Raw genomic sequence first — 27132 nt, forward strand, 5'->3', positions numbered from 1 at the left:
TAAGAAAACTAATATACATCATTTCTCTTCTTTGAGGAATCCATTTTTGTGCATCATGGTATATTCATTAATCGTATACCGCACATTAAAATTATTAAATAGAATAGTTGGTTCCTGACCTTGAACCAATTGAGAGGGAAAAATTAATCACAATTTATTGGTCTAATGCATACAAGTGTTATTCTATCATATTTCAGACCAACACATGAAGCTTTGTTCTCATTAGCAATGGTTTAACTATTTATCGAAGACATTCAATGCCAAACCATCATCATCGATATAATTTGTCTTAATTACACCATCTGCAAATTATATTCTTAACTCAATTTTATTGAGCAAACAACTTTATAAATGTCAAACTACAGGTTGGCAATAAATATACATGTGATCATCAGAGGCGAACCCAGGATTTGAAGTCTGTGGGTGCACCGGTGTTGTCAAAGGCACGCATAAGCCTCGAAGTAGGACTCAAAATGTGTTGAGCGCTCGTCTCGCTTAATGTGCAGCTTACGTTCTAATTTTTAATACATACTTTTCCTAGACGAAGGCTAAACAATTGATATTTCACTTTATAAAAAAAAATGTTCATATATTTCTCATTCATACTTATATAATGTCTTGGACTAGACATATATTTATATTTTTTCTCATTTTATGTCTTTTTTGTTAAATCTCACACTTTATTTGTACTTTGTGATTAAACACAATAGACCTTGGAGCTTTTTTACGCTTATTGCTTTTGATAATATTGTGGTGCACTAATATTATCTTAAGACGTTAGAAAAACTTTGAGTGTCGATTAAGGGATATTATCATATTCAATTGGTTGCCAAATACATGAACAATAAAGCAAAAATAATTATATCGAACGAATATAAGTTCTAAGATAATAACTTACTTTCTTATAATATAAAGTTTACTTTTATAACCAGCAATTGTGGTAGGTTAGTGGTGAAGGGGTGTTCACCTTAGGGATTGGTTGTGAGTTTGAATCCCCATTTCATCGATTTTTGTTACAACTTTGGTAATAAGCCTTTAAATCAGAAGAATTGAAATATGAAGTTTACTTTTATCAATTTTTAACAATCAGTTGTGGTAGGTCAATGGTAAATGAGAGTTTACTTAGGTATTGATCGCTGGTTCGAATCCCCATTTTATCAAGTTTTGTTAATAAGCCTTTAAATCTGAAGAATTAGAAATAAAAGAGAAAATGTTGTGGGGTTCTCGGGAATCGACCCTTGGTCACGTGAGCGGAAGTGCGGGCGTCAACTAGCACACCAAGGTGCACTATCTGACAACTATGGGTGCACTATAGTATATATTCCAATTTATCAAGGTATATACACATATATATACACAATTTTTTTCGACGTTAACGGGTGCACGTGCACCCCCACCGCATCATGTGGGTCCGCCTCTGGTGATCATCTTATTGATGCATTATTTCAACACATCACATGAAAGGTGAATGGGCCCTGATTTACCATTTATGCTTTTCAGATTTTAAAGGATCCAATCCCCAAATTAGTTGATTCAACCAACTTATCATGAGAACAAGCAACATTAAAAGTAATGAAGAATTTTCTAATTCTTCAATATATGCTCAATACTCAGTATGCACATCTTTGTGTCGCAATCGTTCATGTCAATTTATGAACTTTTATTTTAGCAAACTCCAAGTTTACCATGACATGTACCTTTTATTTTAGTAAATTTCAGATTTACTATTACATGAATAAATTTAGATTTACTACTTTAAAAGTAGGTTTCAAAATAACTCTTCTCGGTTATTCTGTCTCGTTCAGAGGTGAGTTGTGACACCATCACAATAAAGTGCACGTTTGTATTAAAACAATCGAAAACCTCATTTTCCAGAAATGGAATATAATTGTGCCCTAAGTCTATCAAATTTTGATAGCTTATAACCATATTGCTACTTTAGGAGTAAATCGAGGCATACATATAATATAGAGAATTTTTCTCTAACATATCTTATAGTCATAAACAGGGTGTGAAGAATTTCACTTTTGATAATTATTATCATATTGTCCCTTCATGCTTATATTTGTGCATTCAATCACTTATCTTCTTTCAGACATATTATACACTACTATCACATTCCTTTCAAGAATAGAACAAGTTGTCGACTTTCAGGTTGTCAACTTTTAGATTCATCATGTATTGCTATCATATTCACTTCATGGAATAGAACATATAAATGAGATATGTTCCATGACTTTTCATGAAATACACATTATTTTGCCTTAACCATCATTATATCATTAATATGGTGCATTGAGATTCAAACTCAATATCTTATCCATATAAATGCGTCTTAGACATAAATTGATGGGACTTTGAACCCAACATCTTATCATCATGGTGCATTGAAACTTTTAATCCAATATCTTACACTCTTAGTGAGATAACACTTAAATCTATCATCATATCTTTTAACAATATTGTTCTTCATGAACAAATTTAAAGCATAATTGATTTCAAATCAATTATTTTTGGTCAAATCCAATAATAATTATATCATCAGCAGTAAAAGACAAATAAGGAATTACTAACCTCAAAATTATATTTAGATTTATAATCTCACCTTATTTGACAGAGTCTCGTGCTAATAACATGTTATAAAATAAAGATAAAATATCAATATCAAACTTAAAGAAATGAGAGAATTTTAGTAGTACATTTATTACTACTTAAATGTGTCAATAAGATGTGCAAATGATGACTATTTATAGACAATAAACTTAGTTCTTGTCAAACTTAACTTCAAATTAACCAACTATTTTAAGTTTTCAAATTCAAATTGAACAAAGAATATTTTGATCTTTAAATCCCACTTGATTACTAACTATTACTATTATCTCTAATATGACATCCACGTAACATTCTTTAATTTCTTATAACTAATCGCTACATTGCGGATACATGACTCTAACCAACTAGCAAACTGTACCCCTAAACGGTGGACTAACAATTTGGGCAAAGCCACTCTAATTTCTACCAAGTTTTATATACCACCCAAGTATAGTAACCGTCTGAGGCTCGCAGTGTAGAAGTCACGCTGTTGGCTAATATCCGCTCTCCGGGAGCCAAATTTCTGGAATCAACCATCACATTTATCAAAATCAAGGAAACTAGGGTTTATAAAGGTAGCCATTTGAAACCTATTCGAAATTTATAGGAAAATGGATAGCGACGAGGAAGATTTCGTGTTCTATGGAACACCTATAGAACGAGAGGAAGATGTTAGCAGCCGCAAGAAGAAGGCCGTCGCTGAGGCCTCTGGACAGCTGCGAGCTCTTCCCGCATGGAAACAAGAGGTACTCTATTTCAATTTCAAATTTCGCAAGTTTGAAAATTGATAAATTTCATTTGGTTTAGGCTATTGAATTGTTGATTCCACTTGCTTCTAGCTTGATAAAACTGTTTTTCTAGTCCTTTAGAAGTTTGAAGTGTTTGTTTTAGAGAAGGAAGGCATAAAACTGTCAGAACATGCTATATATTAAGGTTTTTGAATGGAATAATACATAAATATGACCCTAAACCGGACATATATATGACCCTAAACCTGACATATATATGACCCTAAACCTGACACCAAATTATAACATTGACCTTAAACTTTGACAGTGCACAAGTAGGCCTTTAACTACACAAAATCTGAACAAATAAATACTCTGATTTTGCAACTTACATGCGTGTACCTCACTTGCGCCTACATGGATTAGTCATCCACTCAGATGCTGCTACCTAATAAAAAAGATGCATTACAACTATGACATTTAACTTTGCCAGTGCACAAGTAGACCCATTAACTATACAAAAGTTGAAAAAAAAAAAACCCTTCAATTCTAACTCCGACGCGCGTGGTTTTTGAGTGTATACACGCATTTTGCCATGTAGGATTAGAGTGTTTATTTGTTCAGGTTTTGTATAGTTAAAGGGCTTGCTTGTGCACTGTCAAAGTTTAAGGTCAATGTTATAATTTAGTGTCAAGTTTAGGGTCATATTTATGTATTATGCCTTTTTGAATTCTTCCCATCTATTTACCTTGGTGGACAGTCATTCGATACCTGTTGTTGCTGGTGGGGGTATTTCATGGGATTAGTCTAGGTGTGTGCAAGTTGGACTGGACACCACTGCTATTAAAAAAGAAGGTTGGGATGGAAGGTTAGTAGGGAGCAACGTGTTGTTTGGTTATCCGTCCATACTAGTAGTTGTAGTATTGCTCTGTAGTCCTTTATACTTGGTCTATTATATTATTTTAGTATAGTTACTGTTGTGTGGTCTATTGAAAACAATCTCTCTACCTCTAAGGTAGAGGTAAGGTCTGCGTATACGCTATCCTCCCCAGACCTCACTGTGTGTATACTAGGTGTGTTGTTGTTGAATTTTCCTGGTCATTTCTTGTGTGAAATTGATAGAATTAGTGGCAATGTAGCCATTTGATGTACAATGTGAAATACCTTTTTTTTTGTTTGGTTGTAAAGATCAAGTCGTCCTTGTTGAATTTGAGGTAGTTCACACTGATACTATGAGAAAATTGGTAAGTTGTTCAAAGTTTTGACGAACCTTTGGTATTTTGTTACTATCTATAGGCTGTTAAACATATGTCTGTGCTGATTAAAATAGGTGCTTGATCAAAGCTTTTCATTGTCAGAGATTTTTTTACTTAATAACAAAATTGATTTTCAGGTAACAGACGAGGAGGGACGGAGGAGATTTCATGGGGCATTTACTGGTGGTTTTTCTGCTGGATACTACAATACAGTTGGCTCGAAAGAGGGTAGAGTGTAATTTCCATTTTATTGTTCTACTTCATTTCAGCGTCATGTTTCTGGGTAATCTTATTTTTGACCTGCTTATGTGATATTATTTATGAACCATCTATAACAATGTTGTAGGATGGACTCCACAGACATTTACGTCGTCTAGGAAAAACAGAGCTGAAGTCAAACAACAGAGCCTCTTAAACTTTTTGGATGATGATGAGAAAGCTGTATGTTCTCTTCCTTTCTCTTTCTTTAATGATATAAGAATATAAATTTGTTATACTATTTTTCATACGAGTTACTCCCAAAGAAGTATGTAAGTTCTCTGATGAAACATCAGCTTTTGGCTGGAGAATATGAAAGAGTGTGGGATGCTCTTCTCAGGATGCTTACTCAGTTTAGTTGTCATTAACTTCCTCTTGCAAGACTGGAGTTTTACTGTAAGAGAGATTTCCTGAAAGATACATGATCTCCAGTATATACATCTAGTGTGTTTGCTTCTTTCCGAAAGTCACAATTCCAAGTTCACACTGTTCCATTTGCCAAAATATGAGCTAACCAGTGAGAGACATGCCTTAAAAAAGTGTCCGGTTTGGATTGGTAATTGAACACACGAAGTGCATAATTTTGTATGTGCTGGTAATAAATTTTGTAGTTGTATTATTTCTGGGATTATTTTGTTGTTGAAATGTCAACTACTCTGTCTGTGGAAGCTTGAATTCCTTTTTTTTTTCTCCCTCATCCTTTGGTTGCCAAGTTCTATGAGTGGTGGTTAGATTGGCTATGTTGTATGGGAGGAGTGTTGCCCAGTCAAGGAATCTCACATCCAAAAGATGAAGGTGACGGAGATAAGAATGCTACGGTGGATGTGTGGGTGTACTAGGAAAGATATGATTAGAAATGAGGTTATTTGAGATAAGGTGAGAGTGGCATTTGTGGAAGCTAAGATGTAAGAAGTGAGGTTGAGATGGTTTGGACATGTGATGAGGAGGGGCACAAATGCAGGACATGACCCTAGATAGGAAGGTGTGGAAGAGGCGGTTAGAGTAGAAGGATAGTAGGAAGGGTGCATCTTTGTTAGTAGGTAGGAGGTCTTTGTTTTGTTATCCGTGCTTGTAGCTATTTTACTTGTATTATTAGAGTATGTTATCATTTATTGTATTTCTTGGTGAGTCTTGATTATGTTATTATTGGCTATGGTAATTCCTATTGTTTCTTGTCCCTTTACTATTTCTTTTCTAAACTGTTTTATCTTGAGCCGGGGGTCTATCGTAAACAACCTCTCTATTTCATCTCTGAGGTAGTGGTATGGACTACATACACTTACCCTCCCAGACCCCACGTGGTGGGAGTATACTGGGTATGTTGTTGTTGTATCCTTCTGTTGCCAAGTACTCCAAAGTAGCTGACGATTGACTTGTGTGATATGTGAAATGTCCTGGGAAGATGAAAGAGTAAAATATTCACGTTGCTGTTCTCGGGTGGAACTTATCTTACACTTGCATGTCTCTTGTTATTGGCAATGACTGATGTAATTGTTCACACACACACATGCATATTGACGTTTGCTGTAAATCACTGACAGTTCATGTGTAAAGATAACTGTGTACCGTGTACCCTTATTAGAAAATGGTTTTGGAATGATTTCCCTTTTGTTTCCCTGCAAATAATTGACTTCGGACGGATTTGCATGTGTTCCAACTATTTTAAAAGAAATAGTTACATGTCTCTGTGCATAAGTGTAATATTTATATTCTATATGTGAATTTCATCTATTTGAGCTGTGGAGTGTGCTTGAACATAAAAAAAATGTAATTGCAGTTGAACTTGAGCTTTTGCAGACATGATGTGATAGCCACTAATTTCAGAATCACTTTGTATATGCTGATTGCTATTGCTTCGATTTATTGGTTAAATCAATCATTAAGCCATTGCCTTCTTGCTCTTTCCTTTCACCGAAGATAACATTCTATGAGGCTAGATTACGTATGCAAGTGCAGGGTATTTAATGGTTAAATCCATTGTTGTATGATGCCCGTTTCTATCATTTCTTCATTTTGATGAGATCAATTTTGTGAAAGCGACAATTAGTTATATAGGAGCTCCCCTGTAGCTTTTTGTTATCATAACTAACACAAAAGCTGGTACTATGTCATTTGAAGTTATAGAGGATTGAGGAACCTAGACTGATAAAAGAGCAATTCATATTCAAATGATCGTTTAATGATTATTGCTCCTGCATTTTTGATGAAGGATAACAATGCAAAGGTGGTTTAGTAAACTATCGGAGCTGGTTATGTCCTAGTTGTGTAGAGCACTTGGTACTTGAATGGCTAGCCTGCAAGTCAGTGTACTTCGTTCTCAAGTTCCCTTGTTTTGTGAAGTGTTTTTGTCATCTTCTCTTATATAACCTGATCAAAAAATAAAAACTTGTCATCTTCTCTGAGTCATTGTTGTCAAGCTGATTTTAGTTCTATGACTTAATCAAAGTGTGTGTTTTGTAAATTATGTGGGAAGTTTAGAATGACATATATCCGAAATGAGTTGGTTCTGATCGTTCGGTGCATTTTGATTTCTGTTCCCCTGGAAGCTTACTCTGGTTTTACATCATAGGAAATGGAGGGTCGTCTAGGGACATCGATGCAGTATGATACGTTTGGATTTACTGCTGCTGAGCTTGCTCGTAAACAAGCTGAAAAGGAGCAAAAGCAGAGGTGTTGTATTGTGCCTAAGCAGCTTCTTACGTGTAAAATTGTTTCTTAGTTTGTAGCTTAGATTTTAGCTGTTTACTACTTTTTGTCTTGTCACTTTATGTGATTGCTATAATTTAAATGTCATTACCTCATTGAGCTGCAAGCAAGTTCCCTGCATCTTTTCTTTTACTGTTGTTATGCTCATTTTTCTACAAGGCACGTTCTTTAAATACTATGATACACTTGTGACTATAAAGTGAACTCTCATTGGGTTAGTAAATGCATGACCTGAGACAACCTTAGACTCCTCTTGATGTACAGATATTATTCTGATTGATATATGTAATTGGCATTTAGAATAGTTTTCTCGATGTACAAGGAGTATAGCTGCACTTAGGGGTGTACATAGGTCGGGCTGGTTCGTCTTTTCATTAAAATATAACCAAACCAATAACGTCGGTTTTCTAAATCTATTAACCAAATCAAACCAATATACAATCGGTTTTTTTATTTCGGTTTTAGTCGGGTTTTTTCGGTTTTTTGTTTTTTTCGTTTTTTTTTACAATTATAATGTGATTGAAGAAAAAATTAAATGTTTTCACTAAGAAGATAAAAAAACAATGGTCATAGAGTAGTTCCAATAAAAATTAAGTTGACAAATTACTAAGACGTCTAAACTACTATCTCTCAAAGTAATATTATGTGGATACCCGGTAATTTAATTTCTAAGTCACTAGTCATAGTAGCTTGTATGAAAGTTCCCTTCACATAAAATGTGAGCATACAAAAGAATGAAGAATTGGAGACAACTTATTGAAAGCTTAACTCCATAAAATAATTAACTATAATATAATTCCATAAGAAAAAAGAGAAAGAAGAGAAACAACCTAAATTACAACTTGATGAATGAGGAGAATGAGAAAAGTAAGATGAAAGTAAGATGAGGAAATAATGAGAGCTCTTTGAAAACTTGGAAAGTAAAATGTAAAGTGAAGCAATTGAAGAGTTTTAGGTTTTTATATTAAAACTGGGCCTTGTATTAATTTGTTACTAATGGACAAATATTATAATTAAAGGCCAAGAATATATATCTATTTTCTGAATATAAAAAAGTAATAAAATTAATTAGAAAGTAGATTATAAGAAATATTTTTTTACGTATAAGAAATTAAAGTTATATGTGTATTGTGTCGGTTCGGTTTGATTTTATTTTTGCTAATACCAAACCAAACCAAGAATGATCGCTTTTTTTTCCCAACACCAAACCAATCAAACCAAACCACTAGTCGGTTTTTTTCCTCGGTTTGGTTTGATTCATCGGTTCAGTTTAACTTAGTAGTTCGGTTTGTACGCCCCTAGCTGCACTTATTCGCAGTGCTTCTTTACACTGTTGAGACCAGGCCTACCATATTCAACATGATTGAGTTAATTGTGTGTTTAATATTTTGCTTTCTTTCATTACTGTTGGTTGCATCTTCGCTCTAGTAGAACTGATTTGAAGGAACCTTAGATGGTTAAATTCCTTTTTTGGAGTTATGAATAAATTACTCTTATTCTTTTATTTTCACTTTTCATACTTTAAACATCTTGCTTGTATTGCAGGCCCTCTGCTATACCTGGGCCAGCTCCGGATGAGGTGGTACTTCCAGTGACAGAGTCCATTGGTCTGATTCTATGTACATTGAAAAGTACATTTTTTTGTGAAGAGAATGATTTTTCACTATGTTATTTGTATCTTTTGGGCAGGGCTCACATTACTGCAGAAGATGGGATGGAGACGTGGTCGCTCAATTAACAGCTCACATACTGATTCACTATATAGTATGCGCATCTCCTATGATCCCTTTTTTCTTATGTCATGCTTAGTCTGCTGGATATTGTTAATGACTTAAGTACTATGCATTACCTGGCAAGCAAAGAAATTTGGCTGTCGACTTAATTGGACACAGCTTTTAAACTAGTTGAAGAAGAGCTTTAAGGCTGGGATGGATCGTTCTTGAATTTTTACTAGTTTTGCTGAGTGCTTTACCTTGTTTCTAGAGAGTGTAGTTTTTTTGACTCCGTTAGGACTGTTGGGTAGATGGTTGGCACTGAAAATTTTACATAGTCCAATCAGTTCTTGACAGATGCCAGAAGCAGACATTTTGGAGTTGACTAATCGAGTTAGTAACATGTTTTGGATTTGATTAAAAAAGCTATTTAGACTGAAAGTCTGAAGTGACAAGTTTCAGAAGAATTGTTTCCGTTGATCCTTGAGAGTTAATTTGATGATGCCTAAACATTTCGCATCCACATTTATAGGGCATATTTCGGCATCTACAGATACACTCAATAGTGAATTGAGGCTGCCTTTTAGAAGCTATCATTTTAGGACTTTGTTCTGGGCATGTGATTTTCTTCAGTCTTTGTATTTGATTACCGTTTAAGAAAAAAAGAGAATCATTTTCAAATTAAACATTAAATTCTCATGCTTTATAACTCTGAGTGAATTTGTTTTTATTAATCTATTCTATAAACATGTTTCTCATTCTAATTTGCAGATGCTAAGAGAGAGGCAAGAAAAGCTTTTCTTGCATTTTCTTTTGCTGATGTGGACGCACAGCCTTTGGGCTCTGGGTTTGCTGAAGATCCTGCTGAGAATATCGTGGGTCTACCAACTGATGATGGGAGCCAGTTCTCTAAAAGCACACCGGTGGGAACTGTTGCTTTATTTCTTCAAGGCTTTTCTTCGTTATCCAGGGCTTTATATTTCTGTTTCAATTTTCGAAAGTAAACAGCTCCACTATCTTATTACTTGCATTTCATCTGGTTTTGGTTCTTTCATTTTGATTACATGGTTATACACGAGATCAAAAGTTTGTCATTTGCTTTCACTTTTTTTTCCTACTCGAAACAAAAATAGTGATTTTGTATCCTTGCAGAAACTTCTATGCTCTATCTCCTTTTAGTTTTTTGGCTTTAATGCACTAGTTCCCTGATATTTTCCTTCTTGTTTACTTACCTCTTTAGGTTTATATGCTTAATCCAAAGCAAGATTTACATGGCTTAGGCTATGATCCTTACAAAAATGCTCCTGAGTTCAGAGGTACTCAATGTCTCAGTAATAGAGGAATGATGACTAATTTGTCCTTAACAAAATATGTGTAACTGATTTGTAACGAATTGTCAGTGAATAAGTGCTTTGCTTTCTTTTTTTTTTTTTTTCAGAAAAGAAGAGATCGCGGCAATCTAATAGTAGGGAAACGGGGCATCAAGATAGAGTCTTGAAGGACAGCCTATTTGGTTTCAAATGTAAGATTTACTCATGTTTTCAGATTTAAGCTTGCTTTCCATTTAGTACCTGTATCCTCTTTCAAAGACTGCAAGATTACCCTTCATGTTTCAGATTAAAGCTTGCTTTCCATTTAGTACCTCTTAATTCTTATCTTCTTTCAAAGAATGCACTACCAATGTAGGCTCTTTAGCTATTTGGGTTGATTTTATCAGCAGGAAGGGTTGCTCCTGGATTTGGTGTTGGGGCTCTTGAAGATCTTGATGTTGAAGATGAAGATGTGTATGCATCAGGTTATATCTTTTCCTTTTGGCCGTAGATCCAGTTATTATAAATAAACAAATACCAGTCAGTTTCTTTTGTTGATATGTACAGTACAAGTCAATTAGTTAGCAGAATGGATTGCAGAAATTACTGTTCTTCCTTCTTTAGTTCTTCTCTTATCAAGACAACACCATAGTTTTCCCGTGTCTTCTTTTTGTTCAATGGCAGAATTTTGGTGCTGCTTTATGCTTATACCAATCACCACCACTAAGTTTATGCTCATTGATCGACACAGGGAAGTGGGAGGCAGTAGTGGTTGGTGAGCTGAAACTATGGAATAGAAAAATTGAGGCATAAGAAATTTGAAAATTATATATTGTCAATATGGGATTCCTTGCACAAGTAAATTCTATGAAAGTCCCTTCATAGGAGCAATTTGTGCCCTTTTTTGTGCTCAAGTTTGGTTTGTCAGTTTGTGTTTGCAAATCACCTCTGCTATTTGAACTTATCAAGAAAGTAGTAGTGGTGTCTTTACATTAGAGATTACAGCTTCATATTGCCATCATATGGAAAGAAATGCTAGTGTCTTTGAATACAAGAAGGACAATGTTGCCAATCTTACACTCAAAAGTATGTTCTTGCTTAGTTTTTGGTGTGATGAAGCTACTTGCATTTGTTTTAGAATTGGATGCTATTGTTGACTTTTCTTAGTTCTTTACCTACGCTATAAAGTTCTTGCTTTTTATGTACTTTGCCTCTACATTTATAAAAAAATTCATTTTCCCATCCTGAATCTGCAGTACTTTTGTTCCTTCTCTCAAGTATATTTTTCATGAATAAAGTTCAGTGTTGTACTGTTCAATGTTCCTTTGATCCAGTTTGCCAGTTAGACAATTGCAGGATGTGAGAGCTCTTCATTTCTTCTAATTTTGGTTGCTCTTGTTATCTCGCGTTATAGGCACTTATTGCCCCTCTACAGCTGGTATTGCTGCGGATGTAAGAGGGGGAGGGGGGGTTAGCAGTTCTGTTTGAAAATTTCTTATCTTGACTAGTTTCCTCATCAGGTTATGACTTTGAAGAGACTTATGTTGAAGAAGTTGAAGAGCCTTCAAGACCAAAGGTGGAGAATCTGAAAATGTTGGACAGGAAGGCACATGATATTTTACCTGGTTTTAGTGCTGCTTCAAAGTCCGACTATCAGCTGGAAAGGTATTTTATTTTTCACGACACATTCTTTTACTGGAAGTAACTCAAGCTGTTGGTATCTTTTCCATCTTTGATTATATGCTTTGTCGCTGCACCTGTTTTAGAGCAATGAAATCTGGAAAAACAAAAACCATATGTCCTGGGGCATAGACAGCTGAGAAGTATGTCATTTTTTAATTCGGGAATGAAGGATATTCATGTCACTATTGAAGTAACTAAAAACTCTTGTAATGGAAATATAAATAGGATATGATTTGGATATCTATGCACCAAATGTCTATTATGCATGGAGCAACATGTTCAAATTGCTGTCTATAGCTACGAGCCCTGTTTTCTGTCTGGATTTGTCATTTCTAGCACTAGACTATGCAGATAAACAAGCGTTAAGGGAGGAATGTATTAACAAGGATGTTGAGAAGAAAACTGAAAATGTGCTACAATTCTTGGTAGTCCCACCATGGATGAAGATGCCTTTGTTTTTCTAAATGGAATGAAGATGCAATCTATAAATTACAACTCCGCCTATTTCATGAAATGAGATTTCTCTAGAATGTTTTGTACGTGCAGCCAAGGTTATGGTCTATCAATCAATGATATGGTGAAACCTTAAGAGGCCATGGTTCAATCTCCACGAAAGTGATTTCTTCCCATTTGTCTTAAGTCTCTGTGGACAGAGTTACCCAGTATTTGCACTAGGTAGCTGGTGGAATAGTTGAGGTGTGCTCAAGCTGGCTGGCACGGACACCATTATAAGAGAAGGGAGAATATTTGTACGACATTCATTGGATGTAATTGAGCTAATCAAACCTAAGGTGGATTTTTAAGATGAAAGACCCGCAAACATGATAAAGGCCAGATGTTCATGTGTCAGAAATGTAGGAATCCTTGCTCTTTCAGCACCAACAGACCAGACAGTATTGCCTAGAGAGGAAGTTTTAATCCATTGATAAGATTAGTCGTAACCCCCACCCCCACCCCCAACCACCACCACACACACACACACTAAAAAAAAAACATTAATAAGAATTAAGAGCAAAATTCTAACATCCTTTTAGTTCTTCCGCAATGTTTTTTTGGCTCTGTATGATAAGGGTCATCACATTGCTTTTCTTATGATCATGAAGGATTTAATGAATGTTTTCTCCTTAGCACATCTACTTTAGAACTGCGATTTGTTCTAAACGCGATCAAGGAATTATTAGGTAGCTAGTGTCTGCTTTTTCTGCATGTAGAATGAAGTCTGTTTCTTGTATTCTATAAATGGGTTCTTTTTAGGTGTATGGTATTATATGATAAAAACATTAACTTTTATTTCATTTTTTCATGCTAACTCAAATTTAATCTACTATGTCAACAGATTCGATCCTCCAGTGATACCACAGAATTTTGTTCCCCTTCATAAGTTTGCAGCTCCCCTTGAATATGATACCAAGGCTCCTAATCTCCCTCCCCCTGTTGTTCCTCTCCCGGAGGATAATAATCTTAGAATACTGATTGAAGGGTTGGCTACATTAGTAGCTCGTTCTGGTAAATTACTTGAGGACCTTTCCAGAGAAAAAAATCAGTTCAACCCTCTATTTGGTTTCCTGAATGGAGGAGAAGGTCATGAATATTATGCAAGGAAACTTTGGGAGGAGAGACAGAAACGTAATGAACAAGGCAAACAACAGTTGGATGCAAAAAATTCTCGGCAAGTGCAGAAGATGACAGCAGAAACCCGTGGCCAGATATTAGGGGAGAAGCCTATTGAAAGAAGCGTGAGAACTGCAAATTCCCCTGGTATATCTGCTGATGCAATCAGTTTAACGTCCAATCTTTCAGATACATTCACCAAACCTGCGTCAATTGTAAGTAGTTTAGTACTCGGTAATTTTAAGTTTAGCTTGATATTCATTTTAGGTTGACTAAATCTTAGGTTGTATCATGAGCTAACTTGGCACCTCATTAACTCAACTTTGGTAGGGGTTAGTCATGGACCATGGTAGTGTCTTACTGTTTGATGTTTCTGGTGTTCAAGAAGGTTGGTGCTATCTGGGAGCCAGTTTTTTATCTTCTCTTTTGGGCTTAATTCTTTGGCTCAATTTTTAGTTGGAAATTGATATTTTATGCATAATAAGCATCAATTGGTCATTCTGCCTCCTATTTGAAAGTTTTCTTGTAACTAGCGTGTTTAATGCCTCAAAAATGCTTTTGAGATTAGAAAGTTATACTTTTGTTAGTTTTTGCTATCAAACTTTGGAATTTATTTTTGGTGTCTGTTGATTCTGAACTTCTGTCTCCAGAATGAACTTCTTGAATCTGCAAAACCTTTTCAAGATGATCCTGCTAAGCAGGAAAGGTTTGAGCAGTTTCTGAAGGAGAAATATCATGGAGGTCTTCGCCCTAAAGACAGTAGTGGAGCAAGTAATATGTCAGAAGCTGCCCGTGCTCGTGAAAGATTAGAATTTGAGTCTGTAGCCGAGACAATAAATAAAGGTAAACAGGGAAAAGGAAGTGTCCCACCAATTGAATTGCTCTCTAGTACGTTAGCTACTGCGGGATTGCAATTCACTCCTGGAGCAGCAGAGGTACGTAGATTATCGAACTTTTGGAACATTCATGTCTGCTGTTTCACCCTGTTATCTAACGTAGGGGTGGGCATGGTATGGTATGGCACGGTATTTGAAACTTCGGTACGGTAATTTCGGTATTCGGTTTTTAAAAATATTATACCATTACCATACCATATTAATTTAGTATGGTTCGGTATTTTGACGTTTGGCTTCGGTATTTTGCGGTATGGTAATCTGTAACCATAGTTTGTTTAACTTTGACAATATATACTCGTATACTAGAGTATTATTACTTCGACTTTTCAAAAAAATGTCTTAATTGTATCATAAAAATGCATTACATTAGTCAATTACACCAAAAAGACATTTCAATCAAGATAGAGTAGCGAAAGTTTCAAAGTCTAAACATTTTTATACTAATACTAAGTATTTTTTTTTGTGTGTGTATATATATATATATATATATATATAAAAGTTACTTATGTAACTATATATACTTCGGTATGGTATTCGGTATTTCGGTATGTCATTTGTAAATACCGTATACCATACCATATACCAAAAAATTTTAAAATGTATACCATATATCATACCAAATACCATATTACCAAAAACCACGGTATCGAAAATTTCGGTTCGGTATGGTAATTCGGTATATACCATATCATGCCCACCCCTAATCTAACGTCTGTTTCGTGCAGCTAGCTAAATTTGGTCAAGATGATGGTTTAGCGGCAACAAGTATGTACCCCAAACGTGAGGAATTTCAGTGGAGACCTTCACCTATTCTGTGCAAGCGCTTTGATCTTATTGACCCTTATATGGGCAAGGTACCAACAATTACTATATTTCATGATTGTTATGTGTCAAGTCTGCCAAATCATACTTCCAAATTTCTGTCAAAACACCACCTTTCTACCATCTCCTGGAGAAGTTGCAGCTATTGAAGTCATCGACTTTTTCTTTTTATGAGAATTCAGTTGGGCTTCTGTTAGATGAAAGGACAGTTGACAGATAGATGATTATGTAAGGGGTTTTCTTTTTTATCCTCTAATCTGAATGTCACTGTAATAGACATTCTAGAATATAGGGATTTTCTAATTCTTCTCTAAGTGATCCGGTAAGTCACTGGAATTTAAAGGACTGAATAATTTTAGGCTTTATTATGATGTACTCTGTACTAATAAATCTGGGAAAGTAAAGGTGTCTCCTCAATTTCCCTAGAAACCTAGTTGCTTCAGAGTAAAATCCTTTTGATGGATCTGGTAAGAGACGAGGGAGTCGTTTGTTTCCACTGGAAATTAATTGTTAGTGGCCTTTTCCCCACGACTTCTTCTTCAACTCTCAAAATGACTTATTTCGATATTTGCTTTTGGTAACTCTTAAATTTTTTGCTCTGGAACCTGATTTTAGGGTTTGACATGGCATTCTTTCACAAAGATTGTTGAGAAGGGGATGGGAAATACACGATTACACTAAAGCTCTCATCTTAGACGTCAAAATAGAAAGAATATCCTTTGTCATTAGACACTACTACCTCTTACTACCTGACCTCCTCAGCCTACATCCCAACTGTCATGTCCTGCTCCAACTCGAATTGGATAGCACGTAAGCTGAGGAATACCATTAAATCTTCCCTGAAACGATGCAAAGGGTGTGCTTTACAAAAATTAGAAATCACCATTTTATCGGACGCATACTCAAAGCCCAAAGGATAGTAAGCTGTCAGATTTAACATGCATAATTCACTGAAATAGCATGTACCTAGATTTGTTGATCCAGCTTAAACTCGAGATTTATTTCCAATTGGTATGGGGGGTAGGGGAGTAAGGGAGCTTTAGCTCTTAGAATCAAACTGTAAACTGAGGCTGCTAGATGCTTGGGGAATATATCAGTCACTGTTTGTGTTTCGTCATGATCCATACTCCAAAAGATTGTTGAATCATGTTATAAGCAAAGCCCTTTGCATTGAGGCTGCTAGATGCTTGGGGAATACAAGCAACATCAGTCACTGTTTGTGTTTAGTCATGATCCACACTCCAAAGGATTGTTGAATGAAATTTTCACTTTTTTCCTGTCTATGATGATCTACTTTGGCAGATTGAAAGGAATGGCACTAGAGCCTCCTCCTATAACCATGAAAATTTGGTTCTTTGTTGGTTAGAAGGGAGAAAGAGAACACATTAGGGGAGGCAAGTTTGCGCCAGGTGGTTTGAAATGATGGAGATCTGATTGGTGTTATCAACTTTGAGGTTCCCCCCCTAAAAATTGGGGGAAGGGGTAGGGGAAGGGGAAATTTACAAGGTGGGGAATCGAACCCTCCAACAAGGTGAAAGTTCAGGTAACCAGCCAACAAAGTGGGCTATTAAGATTCCCAACTTTGAGGGTTGGATCTCGAGCTTGAGGGATGGAGAGAGATTAAGTTGGATTGTAGGTGGTTGGGAGCTAGATGTGTGTTGCTGACTGTTAATAGAGTACAATTTAAACATAGTTGGGGCTGACCAATTAAAACGGTTCAATTGGAATCAGCAAGCCATCCACTGTGTCATTACGATACGTTTCAGCTCATGTCTAACTTGTCACCTTCTTTTCATGCAAGCTGGCTAGTGCCCAATGGGTTTTCAAAGTTCTCCTCTTATGAGTTTTCAGACTCTAACTGAAGGCTTGAGGGAGAGTGAGCGACGAAGTGCTGCCTGTTGAAGTATGTGACCTGCTCCAAAAACTGACTGCACCACTTAACACTTTCTTACCTCTCCTTGTGGATGCTCTTTGACTGTAGGGTTTGAACGAGAGAGTAAAACTTTAGAGCCAATGTTTGAAGTGGCTAGTGCAATTCTAAGAAGAAAATGCACCAGGGGACTAGGTTAGGGAAGGAGATGTCATCACCGTTGCAAATCTTAAAGATGGTTTTTAGGGAGAGAGTATAGTAACCAAAAAACCAGTAATTTTAGTGAAACTAAATAGAAAAGGCTTGTTTTGGGAAAGGGGAAGGAATGAGGGAACAAAAATACCCCAACGGCAAACAGGTCGCTAAAATTTGGAATTTCATGGTTTTCCAGAACCTTGAGATGTTAGTTTTGAATTCTGTTGATGCTTGTTTGTCGTATATCTTGGAAAGAAGGAAATATCAATAAAAATCAATCAAGAGAAGAATCCATTATCTATGTGCGTCACGAGGCTACTATTGGTGTTTTGTTATCCGTATTAGTATACCTTTAGAAAACTCGTTTCTACTTTGCGCCCCACTGTTCCTCTGAATTCCTCAGTTATTAGAGGGAAAAAAGAAATTTGCTTCCAATAGAGTGTTCAGCATTAGTGCAGAATGTAAGATGTGTTGAGTTCTTACGTTAGTTATTGTTGTGTTAGTAATCGTTTCACGCGGTACTAGCTTGTCTACCGGCCAAAGTTTCTTTTTTAGTTTTATTATGCTTGTGTCTTCTTGTGAGTTGTGACTGGCAGCAGCATCAGTCCTATTTTAAGTGAACAATCTGGCTGACAAGACTCTCCCTCTTTTCTCTTAGACCATGCTGGCGGCATGTTGTCTCTCTCCAGCCGATAGTCCTGCCATTCTTTCGGTGACTCCTCTTCCTGCCTTCGTCGGTCAAGTTTCCTGTATGGCTAATTTACTACTCTCTCAAGTGTTTAACATTTTTACGGTAACTGAATAAGCAGACTCAATTTGGTATCCTGCCTCGAGTTTGAGGGGCCTGGTACATTGTTAATTGTTAGCATTAGCGTTCGAAGTGTTCATTTTTTGATAAGGTAAATAATTTAAGTTCCCATATACAAGTAGTCTACCAAAATGTAGAGAAACCAAAACCACGATATAGCTCTTAAAAGTCACCCAATCATCTATACAAACAAGGGCCAGATGGGTACACCAAAAATAAAATAGAGAAAAGAGGCTACTCCTCACATTTACAAATTAGAAGCATTAAGTTCATAAATTGGACATTGTCCTTGTTACATGTAGTGTATTTGACATCTATAAATAGGTGAATCGTATTTATCTAATTTTGAAGTCATTAATGCATCTTTCTTCTGTCATTTTTCTCTGCTTGTGGCATATCATGAAGGTTGCTGAGCTTCATCTTGTATTATGCAGCCACCTCCAGCTCCACGCTCGAGGAGCAAGTTGGACTCACTTATATATTTGCCTGATTCTGTCAAAGCATCAAACCAGGAAGGCCATATAGAAAAAGGAAAAGAAATGGTTGACCAGGAAATTGAGGTTGATGCAGAACCTGAAAATATTGAAAGGCCTGTTGATTTGTACAAGGTATTTATTCTCTGATTATTCAAATCAGTTGTTAAAGTACACAATTCCTTATTAGGGGAGAGTGTTCTTGCTAAGTTCTCTCTTATTTGGACTATCATGTTCATAATACAGATTTTGCTACTCCGTCTTTGTTCTGTAATTGATCATTTTCTGTATTAAGGGACAGCAATAGCATCTCTATTATGCTTTGCTGCTTATTGTTTCTCCACCATGTCGAGGTTACAAACTAGTGCTTTAGATTATGTTGTATTTTTACAGAGGTCAAAAGGGATTAATGTGTGGAGCGTTTCTTCTCTTATTTTCTTTGGTTGATGAAGGGATGGGGTGGGTTATTTCCTTCCCAATTGGTAGTTCCATGGGTGGGTGCAGTTGCAGTGGTTTGTTACTCTCTGATTGTCCCTTTCTCCATGGAATTCTTCCCTGCTTTATAAATCAATTTGAAAAATTGCATTGCCGGAGCTAATGTTAGGGATAGTTGGTTCAGTTTCTTAGTGCATCACCTGAAATACCACCATATGCTACTGTATTAGCGTTGTTTCAAGGAGATTTGATTTTTTTTTTTCACTTCTTTTTCTTTTCTTTGTTCCGTGTTGTGGCTGTGGAAGGATTTCTGTTGTTCGATAGATACTTTTATGAACAATTGCTGATGAAAGATTAGTTTGAATAGTATGAATTTGTTTATACAATGTGCATTGTTTCCTTTGCATGAAAGCTTACAGCTTTTCGTATTGGTTAATATTCGTCTGTAGGCTATATTCTCTGATGATTCGGATGAAGAAGCAGAAACTAGCAATCAGGATGTCACAGAGGATTCTCAAAAGAAGGTTGAAGCTGTTAATACTACTTTAAATCGATTAATAGCTGGTGACTTTTTGGAGTCGTTGGGTAAAGAATTAGGTTTGGAGGTTCCCACCGATATCCCTTGCCCAGAGAACAGAACCAGTAACCCAGCTAAAAAGGACACTGTTCTAGAAGATCAGAGAGCAAAGATCATTAACCAATCTGGTAATGGTACATCATCCACTTCCCATGCTGTTGGTGAGGATTTATCAAATTCGGTAATGGCAGTAGGATATAATAATCAGAACATCTCTCAAGAAGGTATATTTTCTAGAGAAGGAACTATAGATATCAACTCTCGGAGAAGTGGTATTAGAGGAAGTGGAACTGAAAGCAACAGGAATGATGTTGATAAGAATAGGTTTGTTACGGAAGCTAGAACACATATACACGCAAAAGCAAAAGGAGATCAGTGCCGAAACAAGAATGGCAGTTCATCAGAGGATGAAACGGATAGAAAGCGAAAGCGACCTCACAGAAGCAGCAGTCCATATGCATCTTCTGATTCATCTGAGGATTATAAAGACCGTCGTTCAAGGTCAAGGAAGAAAAAATCATCTCACGAGAAGAGGAGTAGTAGTAGTAAAAGGCACTCAAAGCACCATAAGCACAGAAGGAGAGACTCTCGGAGTCCTAGTAGACATTCCCGACATGGTTCAGAAAGAGATCACAGAGAAACCAATAGAGAGAAGCGTAAATATAAGGACTGAAACGTTTCTACTATATGACCTGATTGCAATGGATCCAAGGAGTTAATTGACATTATTGCTGGTTGAATATCAATGATGTCCCATACAAATGGTCAGTTGCTGCTGGAACAGTTCATGTTCTTTGGTTTTACTACACTATGTACCCTTTGGAGTGCTATGCACAGAGCTCTCTCTCTTTGGTCAATCTATGGGTGCAGGAGATCGGATACTGAAGTTCTCAATAGGAACATCCCTTTGACTTGCAAGACATGATATTGGTTCGGTTTGTTTTCTGGCTTATTCCGGTGATCAAGCTGCTGATTGTAGTAGTTATGTAATGGTATGACCCGTCTGAATTCTGTTTCATGCTTACACTAAAAAAAGAATGATTTAATGTACATACAGCTAGATTTCGTTTTGAGATTTTGGGAATTCGTTATGTTTTGTATGTGAGATACCCAATTTAATCCACGAGTGAGGCAGTTTATCTGTTATGTTTCTATTTTTCCAAACTCCTTTCCTTTTCCTATAAGGAAATCTCACCCTGGAAACAGCAAATGTTGTAGACTTGGGATACGTAGCAGGCGGTCTATGTAGTTTGAAGTTTAAATTGTTTAGCTGACCCGTGCTAGAAAGAGCTATGCATTCTCCATCCTTTTAAATGAAAAGAACCTTTGGGATAATGGTTATGGTGTACTCCCATGTGATTTCAAGCTTGATGCATTGCTTCTTGCTAGAAAGCATACTGCCTTAGTTGCAAATTGCAATTATTTTGATTTTGACTAATTAGGCAATAAGATAGTATAATGAACTGATGATGCCTCACCTACAGGTTGGAGTCAATCAACAACTTCCCTTATAATTATTTGCTTCCTTTCTGTAGCATGACAACCCGTGTCCCCATATTCTAATAAAATTTATCTTTCCTGCTGTTTCCCCATACTTGTATTGGTGCGTAATGCTCTCTGTCAAGGGAGCGCGGGTGCTTTAAACAGCTGGCTGATTATTTTACTAGATTAAATGTACCGGCTGTACCTTGAGTCGTATGATAAATTTACAGTCCAAACAAAATGTAGGAACATTTATTTAGTTTAATCAGCACAACAGTCCCCCAAGAAATCTCACGAGTCTAATTACAATCAGACAAACAAATTAAAACGGAGGAAAAAAAACAAAGTTACTTATCCCATTAATCGATTCAAAACAAACCAAAACTATTTACAAATTAGGATAATCAGCGCATTGATGAGCAGAAAATTATGATCTTTATACAGCTGATTGATATAAAAAATGAACGAATCGATCTCAGTTCTTAAGACTACAAAATAGGAATCCCAAGAAATTCCGCAGCAGACCTAGCCATAACAGTAGCAAATTCGTTAAAACTAATAACACCATCTCCATCAACATCAGCCTCTTTGATCATATCCGTTAGTTCACGATACGATAAAGGCTGTCCTATTTTAGCCATTGATCCCGCTAGCTCAGCCAACGTAATGTACCCATTACCATCGCGATCGAACGATCGAAAAACTTCCAAAAGCTGTCCTTGATTCACCAACATTTCTTCATTAATTAAATCAGGCATAATTGCATTCACAAGTTCATCAAATTCCACAGCTCCATTTCCATTAGAATCCATGTTGGCTAATAAAACATGGATTTGATCCCCATTTGGCTTTAGCCCCAGTGAACGTAATAATGCAGCTAGTTCTAAATGAGTTAGGCTACCATCATCATCCATGTCGAATCTTGAAAATATGTCTCTTAATTGGTCAAGTTGATCAACTTGTAGCCTTGACATTATTTGTTTTCCTCTTTTGTTCATCATTTTTGGATTTGTTTTTGGCATTGTTTTAGCTAGGACTATTATAAGAAACGAAAATAGACGATACAAAAAAGAAAAAGAGATAGAAATAGGAAGGAGAAAATGGTAGTGATGGGAGGAGATCTAGGCACTATTGCAGAGAGGTGAGTCACTTTGCAGGATATATATGGGTTCCGTGTAATGGTTTTTTTTAGTTAAAATAATAGGAGTCGGTGGACTTTAATTTATTTTTTAGACTATGTTCAATGTATTGTTCCAAGAATCTAGAGAAGTTTCATAGGTCAGTTCGTTGAATTTTCTTAAGTCAATTGTGTGATTTGTGTGTCCATACGTGGTGGCCCATTTCACTATTGGAGTTAATCTTGGGCTCCTACTTCAACTGGCTAGCTACCCAGAGATTAGAACAAGTTTGATATTTACACGTTAGATGGTGACCTAATCTAATTTTGATATTCATATGCGAATATGCTTACATATTTACAAGTGGAAAATTGTGTCTCGTATCTTTAAATTAGGAAAGTGTCATGTATCATATAATAACAACTGATTAATACAAATATGAGACGACTCTGCCAAGTGTTATAAGACGTTGCATATACTAAGAATGTGACAGTGGACTAAAAAAATAGTTGCTCTAATATTATGTGGAAAAAGTTTGTATAAACTGAAGCCATATAAGGTATTAGATGGAGTTCAATCAAACTTTTGGTTATAATATGAGACGCTTTAGATCTCCAATATCATCCAAAAAATAAAAATAAAGACTCTGTGTAGACACCATAAAAGGAATCAACGCGTCACAAAGATTATGTAGTCCAATATTTGTTGGCCTTAGCAAAAATTCATTTTAGGGGCATTCTGAACTTAACCCCCTCTATGATGGGCATAGACACTTGGGCCCTGCATGAAGGCCCATGTAAGTTCCGGTGTGATACACAAATAGTTTCTGCTTAATTATTTGGTTTCAAAAAGGAGAAAATGCACCTTTGTAGTTCTCAAAAAATAATCGTGTGATGAACCATTGAACTATCAAAATGTATATTCATTATATATTAACTTGAAATTACTATACGAATACATATACTTTAATTCAGAATCCGTATCGTTTAAAGTTGGTCGATCATTCTTAGTTGAGTTCTACTTGTGAATAACTAATAGCATCAACAAGGGAAAATTGCATGAGAGTAGAAACTTGCAATTGCTCATGTATTTATCAATAGCTTCAAACAGAACAACAACTTACAAATGACACTCTTCTAAACTAGCACATGTATGTAGCAACCATCGAGCTTTACACAAAAAGACATATTATAACAGTGGCACATTTTACCCCAAATATAAAGCAATGCCATCCTCAAAAGCACCTATCAATTCATCAAACAACATCTTGCCCCTTACCCTCATTGCCACTATCACCACAATTCGTACACCGCCAGCATAATTTTCCCTTCAGCCACCCAATCCCACAATCTCTCTGTTTAATTCTATCCAACGGTGTTGCAGGCTTCCGATTCCTACAATAACTTCCAACAACGCACGAAAGAATTGCAAGAACAGTTAACAGGGAGATGACAGCGAAAAATGGCCCTATGGACCCTGAAGAATGCCAAGCGCTGCTTGGCACTGCTTCAGGGTACGGCACTGATGATTGTTGTTGCATTGGTTGTTGTTCGTTAGGCCAAATTGTCGAAGCAGTGTTTGCCATTTCTCAGTTGTGTGTATGTGATCATGTATATATGCGTATTGTTTGTTAATTTACAAACAACCTATATATATAGTAGACAACGAAGAAAAAATAGGACTCTACATGTGAATTAATTTGTACAAAAGTTGTGTCGGACGAAATTAAAGGAACTGCAGAGAGACAAATTAAAAAGGTACAACTGAGAGTTGTTGTGCTTTTAAGTGCTGCTTTAAACAACCAGAGTGGGATTACAACATGGAAAGGCAAAGGGAATTCAGAAATCTTACGCAGATTACTTCCAACTTTTTTTTTGATAACCTTGGTGTCCGGTTTTGTGTGCGTAAGACTAATTTTACGGGATATTTATCATCTTTCACCGTCATACCAAGTAAGCCTATTCACTAAAGTCAGAATATACGATAAGAAATCACCAAATATTTTTATCTTTGATGGAATTTAAATGAGGATCTCATGATTCCAATTCACTTAATCTGAGTCATAAGCCTACCATGCGCTCAAGTGAAGATTATCTTTAACTTTTTGCATGTAATTTTTTGTTTCTGCATGTGCTTATCTGAAATGGATTAGACTTTTTACACGTAAAAGATAATAACTCAGCCCCCCATGTGGCTATACACTTTGATCTTTTTCCTTTTGTTGAATAATCTTCTTCGTTAAGGCATTGGCCATGTGGATATTAGTCAAAGAAGCTAAGTAATCTTACGTCCTTAGATAGCTTACTATGAATGTATTTTAACATGTTCCAGCAGATTATCCGTCATATTTTTTAAAGGATTTAAGTTAGTAGTATGTATGACAAACCAGATGTTATTATAAGTCAACCTAATTAAAGTGATCATATATTACACTATGCGTATATAAAAGTTAAAATTCATATCTAATTATTATGAACCTTTCTGCGTATCGCTATTCCATTAATTCTTCGTATCCAAGTTAGTTAAGAGTATCCAAAACATTTAATTTAATTTAATATATGGACCACCATGATAAATATCCTTCTATTTCAGCCATCTTTTTTATTCCCGAATAATATATGTGGCAATTTGATGGATAAAAACTTACGGGCATTCAGTGTATACACCAAACTAATGTTCTTTATCATGATTAAGTGATTAAATTAAGTAAATTATATGTTAATTAATTATGGTTAAGTAACATGAACTCTAAATTTAAACACATGTCATGCATATATTGACTTGGTGTATACACCGGGTGTGTGTAAATTTTAACCAGATTAGATGTAGTAGAGAATTGAATGATCATTTTGGTGTATTAATTTGCATACTTAAGCGCTTGGTGGATGATCCAGAAACGCCTCAATTTAATTTCTCTATCTTTACCTGAACACCTCCCTAGGATTTTCCACCCATTTCGTTTTCCTGTCGATTCAAACCACAACCTTTGGGTTGAAAGTGAGAAATTCTTATTATCCGAGCAACTTCCTCTTGTCAATTTCTCTATCTTTGATATTATGGTGAAGAATTATAAAGAAGAGAGAAAAAGAGGTGTTGTCTATCCAAAAATGAATCTTTAGTAAGCTTAAAAATTAAAATACCAGGCCCTACATTATTCCTATAGTTATAGCTCATCTCCAAATATAAAAGGCTACCTACTTTTTCAGTATACACCTCGCACAGACATTTTCTAGATTGATTCTTATTATTTTGTTAGTTATTGAAATATAAGTGGTTTACCTACCAAGTATATTTGAGAAGACTGAGTGAGTGTGTGTGTTTTAATTATACAGAAGTTCACATGGATGTATTGATGTGCTATGAGTCGAAATAAATAGTAATTTTGACTTAGAATACATGAGTGTACATATGTACACATAGTTTGAGTCGAAATAAATAGTAATTTTTGGTTTCCATTAATGGCTTCAAGTAGAGACCTTCCTCGATTTTGAGTCTGTGTTATGGTTTGTATATGAGTCCATGGGTGGCAAATGGAATTCTTACAAAGTTTTTCTTAAGAAAAAATAATTTTGAGAAGATTTCTTATGAATCAATTTAAATTAGACATCAACGTAACCTAGATCTTATGGACTACAGTACATATGGCTAAAATAAACTAACCTAATAAATGTGCCGGTCAATAATCAACCTAATGCTCAACGAATTAAATGAACTATGATTTCATAACCTCATTTTTAAGTATAAACCACGTAAATCTCACTACTATGAAAGCTAATTACTCTCTATTTTTCATATTTTTTTAATATTACACAAAATCACGAAAAATTGCTAGCCCGGTACATTTCTTTTCCTTGGATACATTGCGTTGTTGATATATAATGTGTAATAAATATATCATATACCTTTTAATGAATCATGGCCTTAATTAGTTCATGATACATAAATTAGTAGGTTAGTTGTTATGTATCATGACCACAATTAATTCAGGATACATAAGTTTACTCATGAAACATCATCTCATGCACAATTTTTTTTCAAATACATTACTTTTCAATGCATAAAAATTATGAAATAAATATAATTAAATAAAAGATATGAGATATTACGTAGATACGATAGGATTATTAGTTTTGTAATGTAAATTTTCCAATTTTTAACTCCTCTCCGTATGACAAACATTTGTGGCCCATATTGTTTTTGGGTCTCGTAAACGGTCTTTAATCAGTTTCGTGGCTGAAGATGGGGATAGTCAGGTCCTCAATTGTTTCAAAATATTATTGGACTACTACTTGTATTGTTCTACGTTCAAAAAACCAAATGTTAATTAATGTCATCAATTCAAATCTTCTAAATCTCATAAGACCAAAAAGTATTAATCAGAGTTCGAAACATAAATGAAACCATATTAATGTGTCAGAAGAAAGTTGACAAAAATGATAGCGTTATATGAGTATGTTTTACTCCCTCCATTTAGGTATTTTGTCAAACATATTCTAGGCATCTAATCAAACATATTCTAGGCTTGTACAATAATTAAATATCATGGTTTAATTTTAATTTCTTCATTTAAAGATTTAGTCATAGGTTTGCATGAATCTAT

The 27132-nt window shown here is 35.6% G+C and overlaps 3 protein-coding genes across 4 annotated transcripts; 1 reads left to right on the forward strand and 2 right to left on the reverse strand.

Annotated features, from left to right (window-relative positions):
- The first annotated feature begins 2942 nt into the window (after nt 1-2942).
- LOC107862381 (G patch domain-containing protein TGH) lies at nt 2943-21078 on the forward strand. Of its 2 annotated transcripts, XM_016707945.2 has the most exons (16): nt 2943-3338; nt 4714-4804; nt 4923-5017; nt 7404-7504; nt 9086-9147; nt 9230-9304; nt 10024-10175; nt 10493-10568; nt 10691-10774; nt 10970-11047; nt 12083-12227; nt 13582-14071; nt 14507-14791; nt 15478-15606; nt 18882-19055; nt 19805-21078. In XM_016707945.2, the coding sequence occupies exons 1-16, from the start codon at nt 3204-3206 to the stop codon at nt 20603-20605; spliced, it is 2973 nt and encodes a 990-aa protein (XP_016563431.2). In that variant the 5' UTR covers nt 2943-3203; the 3' UTR covers nt 20606-21078. The 2 variants fall into 2 exon arrangements, with proteins under 2 accessions (XP_016563431.2, XP_016563432.2); XM_016707946.2 differs by lacking the exons at nt 2943-3338; nt 4714-4804; nt 4923-5017 and having other exon boundaries at nt 9086-9119.
- A 670-nt stretch (nt 21079-21748) lies between these two features.
- LOC107865937 (probable calcium-binding protein CML15) lies at nt 21749-22580 on the reverse strand. Its single transcript, XM_016712121.2, has one exon. It carries the CDS (start codon nt 22434-22436, stop codon nt 21903-21905), a length of 534 nt encoding a protein of 177 aa, XP_016567607.1. The 5' UTR covers nt 22437-22580; the 3' UTR covers nt 21749-21902.
- Nucleotides 22581-23597: 1017 nt separating this feature from the next.
- On the reverse strand, nt 23598-24273 carry LOC107865936. The gene has a single exon (XM_016712120.2). It carries the CDS (start codon nt 24115-24117, stop codon nt 23788-23790), a length of 330 nt encoding a protein of 109 aa, XP_016567606.1. The 5' UTR covers nt 24118-24273; the 3' UTR covers nt 23598-23787.
- Nucleotides 24274-27132: the final 2859 nt, after the last annotated feature.

Source organism: Capsicum annuum, chromosome 3, assembly GCF_002878395.1.
Source record: "Capsicum annuum cultivar UCD-10X-F1 chromosome 3, UCD10Xv1.1, whole genome shotgun sequence".
In the NCBI taxonomy this organism is placed as follows: Eukaryota; Viridiplantae; Streptophyta; class Magnoliopsida; order Solanales; family Solanaceae; genus Capsicum; species Capsicum annuum.

Bases quoted from the DNA above. Each gene is read 5' to 3' on its own strand.
- LOC107865937 (XM_016712121.2), bottom strand. From the start codon at position 22,436: ATGCCAAAAACAAATCCAAAAATGATGAACAAAAGAGGAAAACAAATA.
- LOC107865936 (XM_016712120.2), bottom strand. From the start codon at position 24,117: ATGGCAAACACTGCTTCGACAATTTGGCCTAACGAACAACAACCAATG.
- LOC107862381 (XM_016707945.2), top strand. From the start codon at position 3,204: ATGGATAGCGACGAGGAAGATTTCGTGTTCTATGGAACACCTATAGAA. The intron at 3,339-4,713 runs GTACTCTATTTC...ATTGATTTTCAG, and splicing joins TTCCCGCATGGAAACAAGAG to GTAACAGACGAGGAGGGACG. The intron at 9,305-10,023 runs GTATGCGCATCT...TCTAATTTGCAG, and splicing joins ACATACTGATTCACTATATA to ATGCTAAGAGAGAGGCAAGA.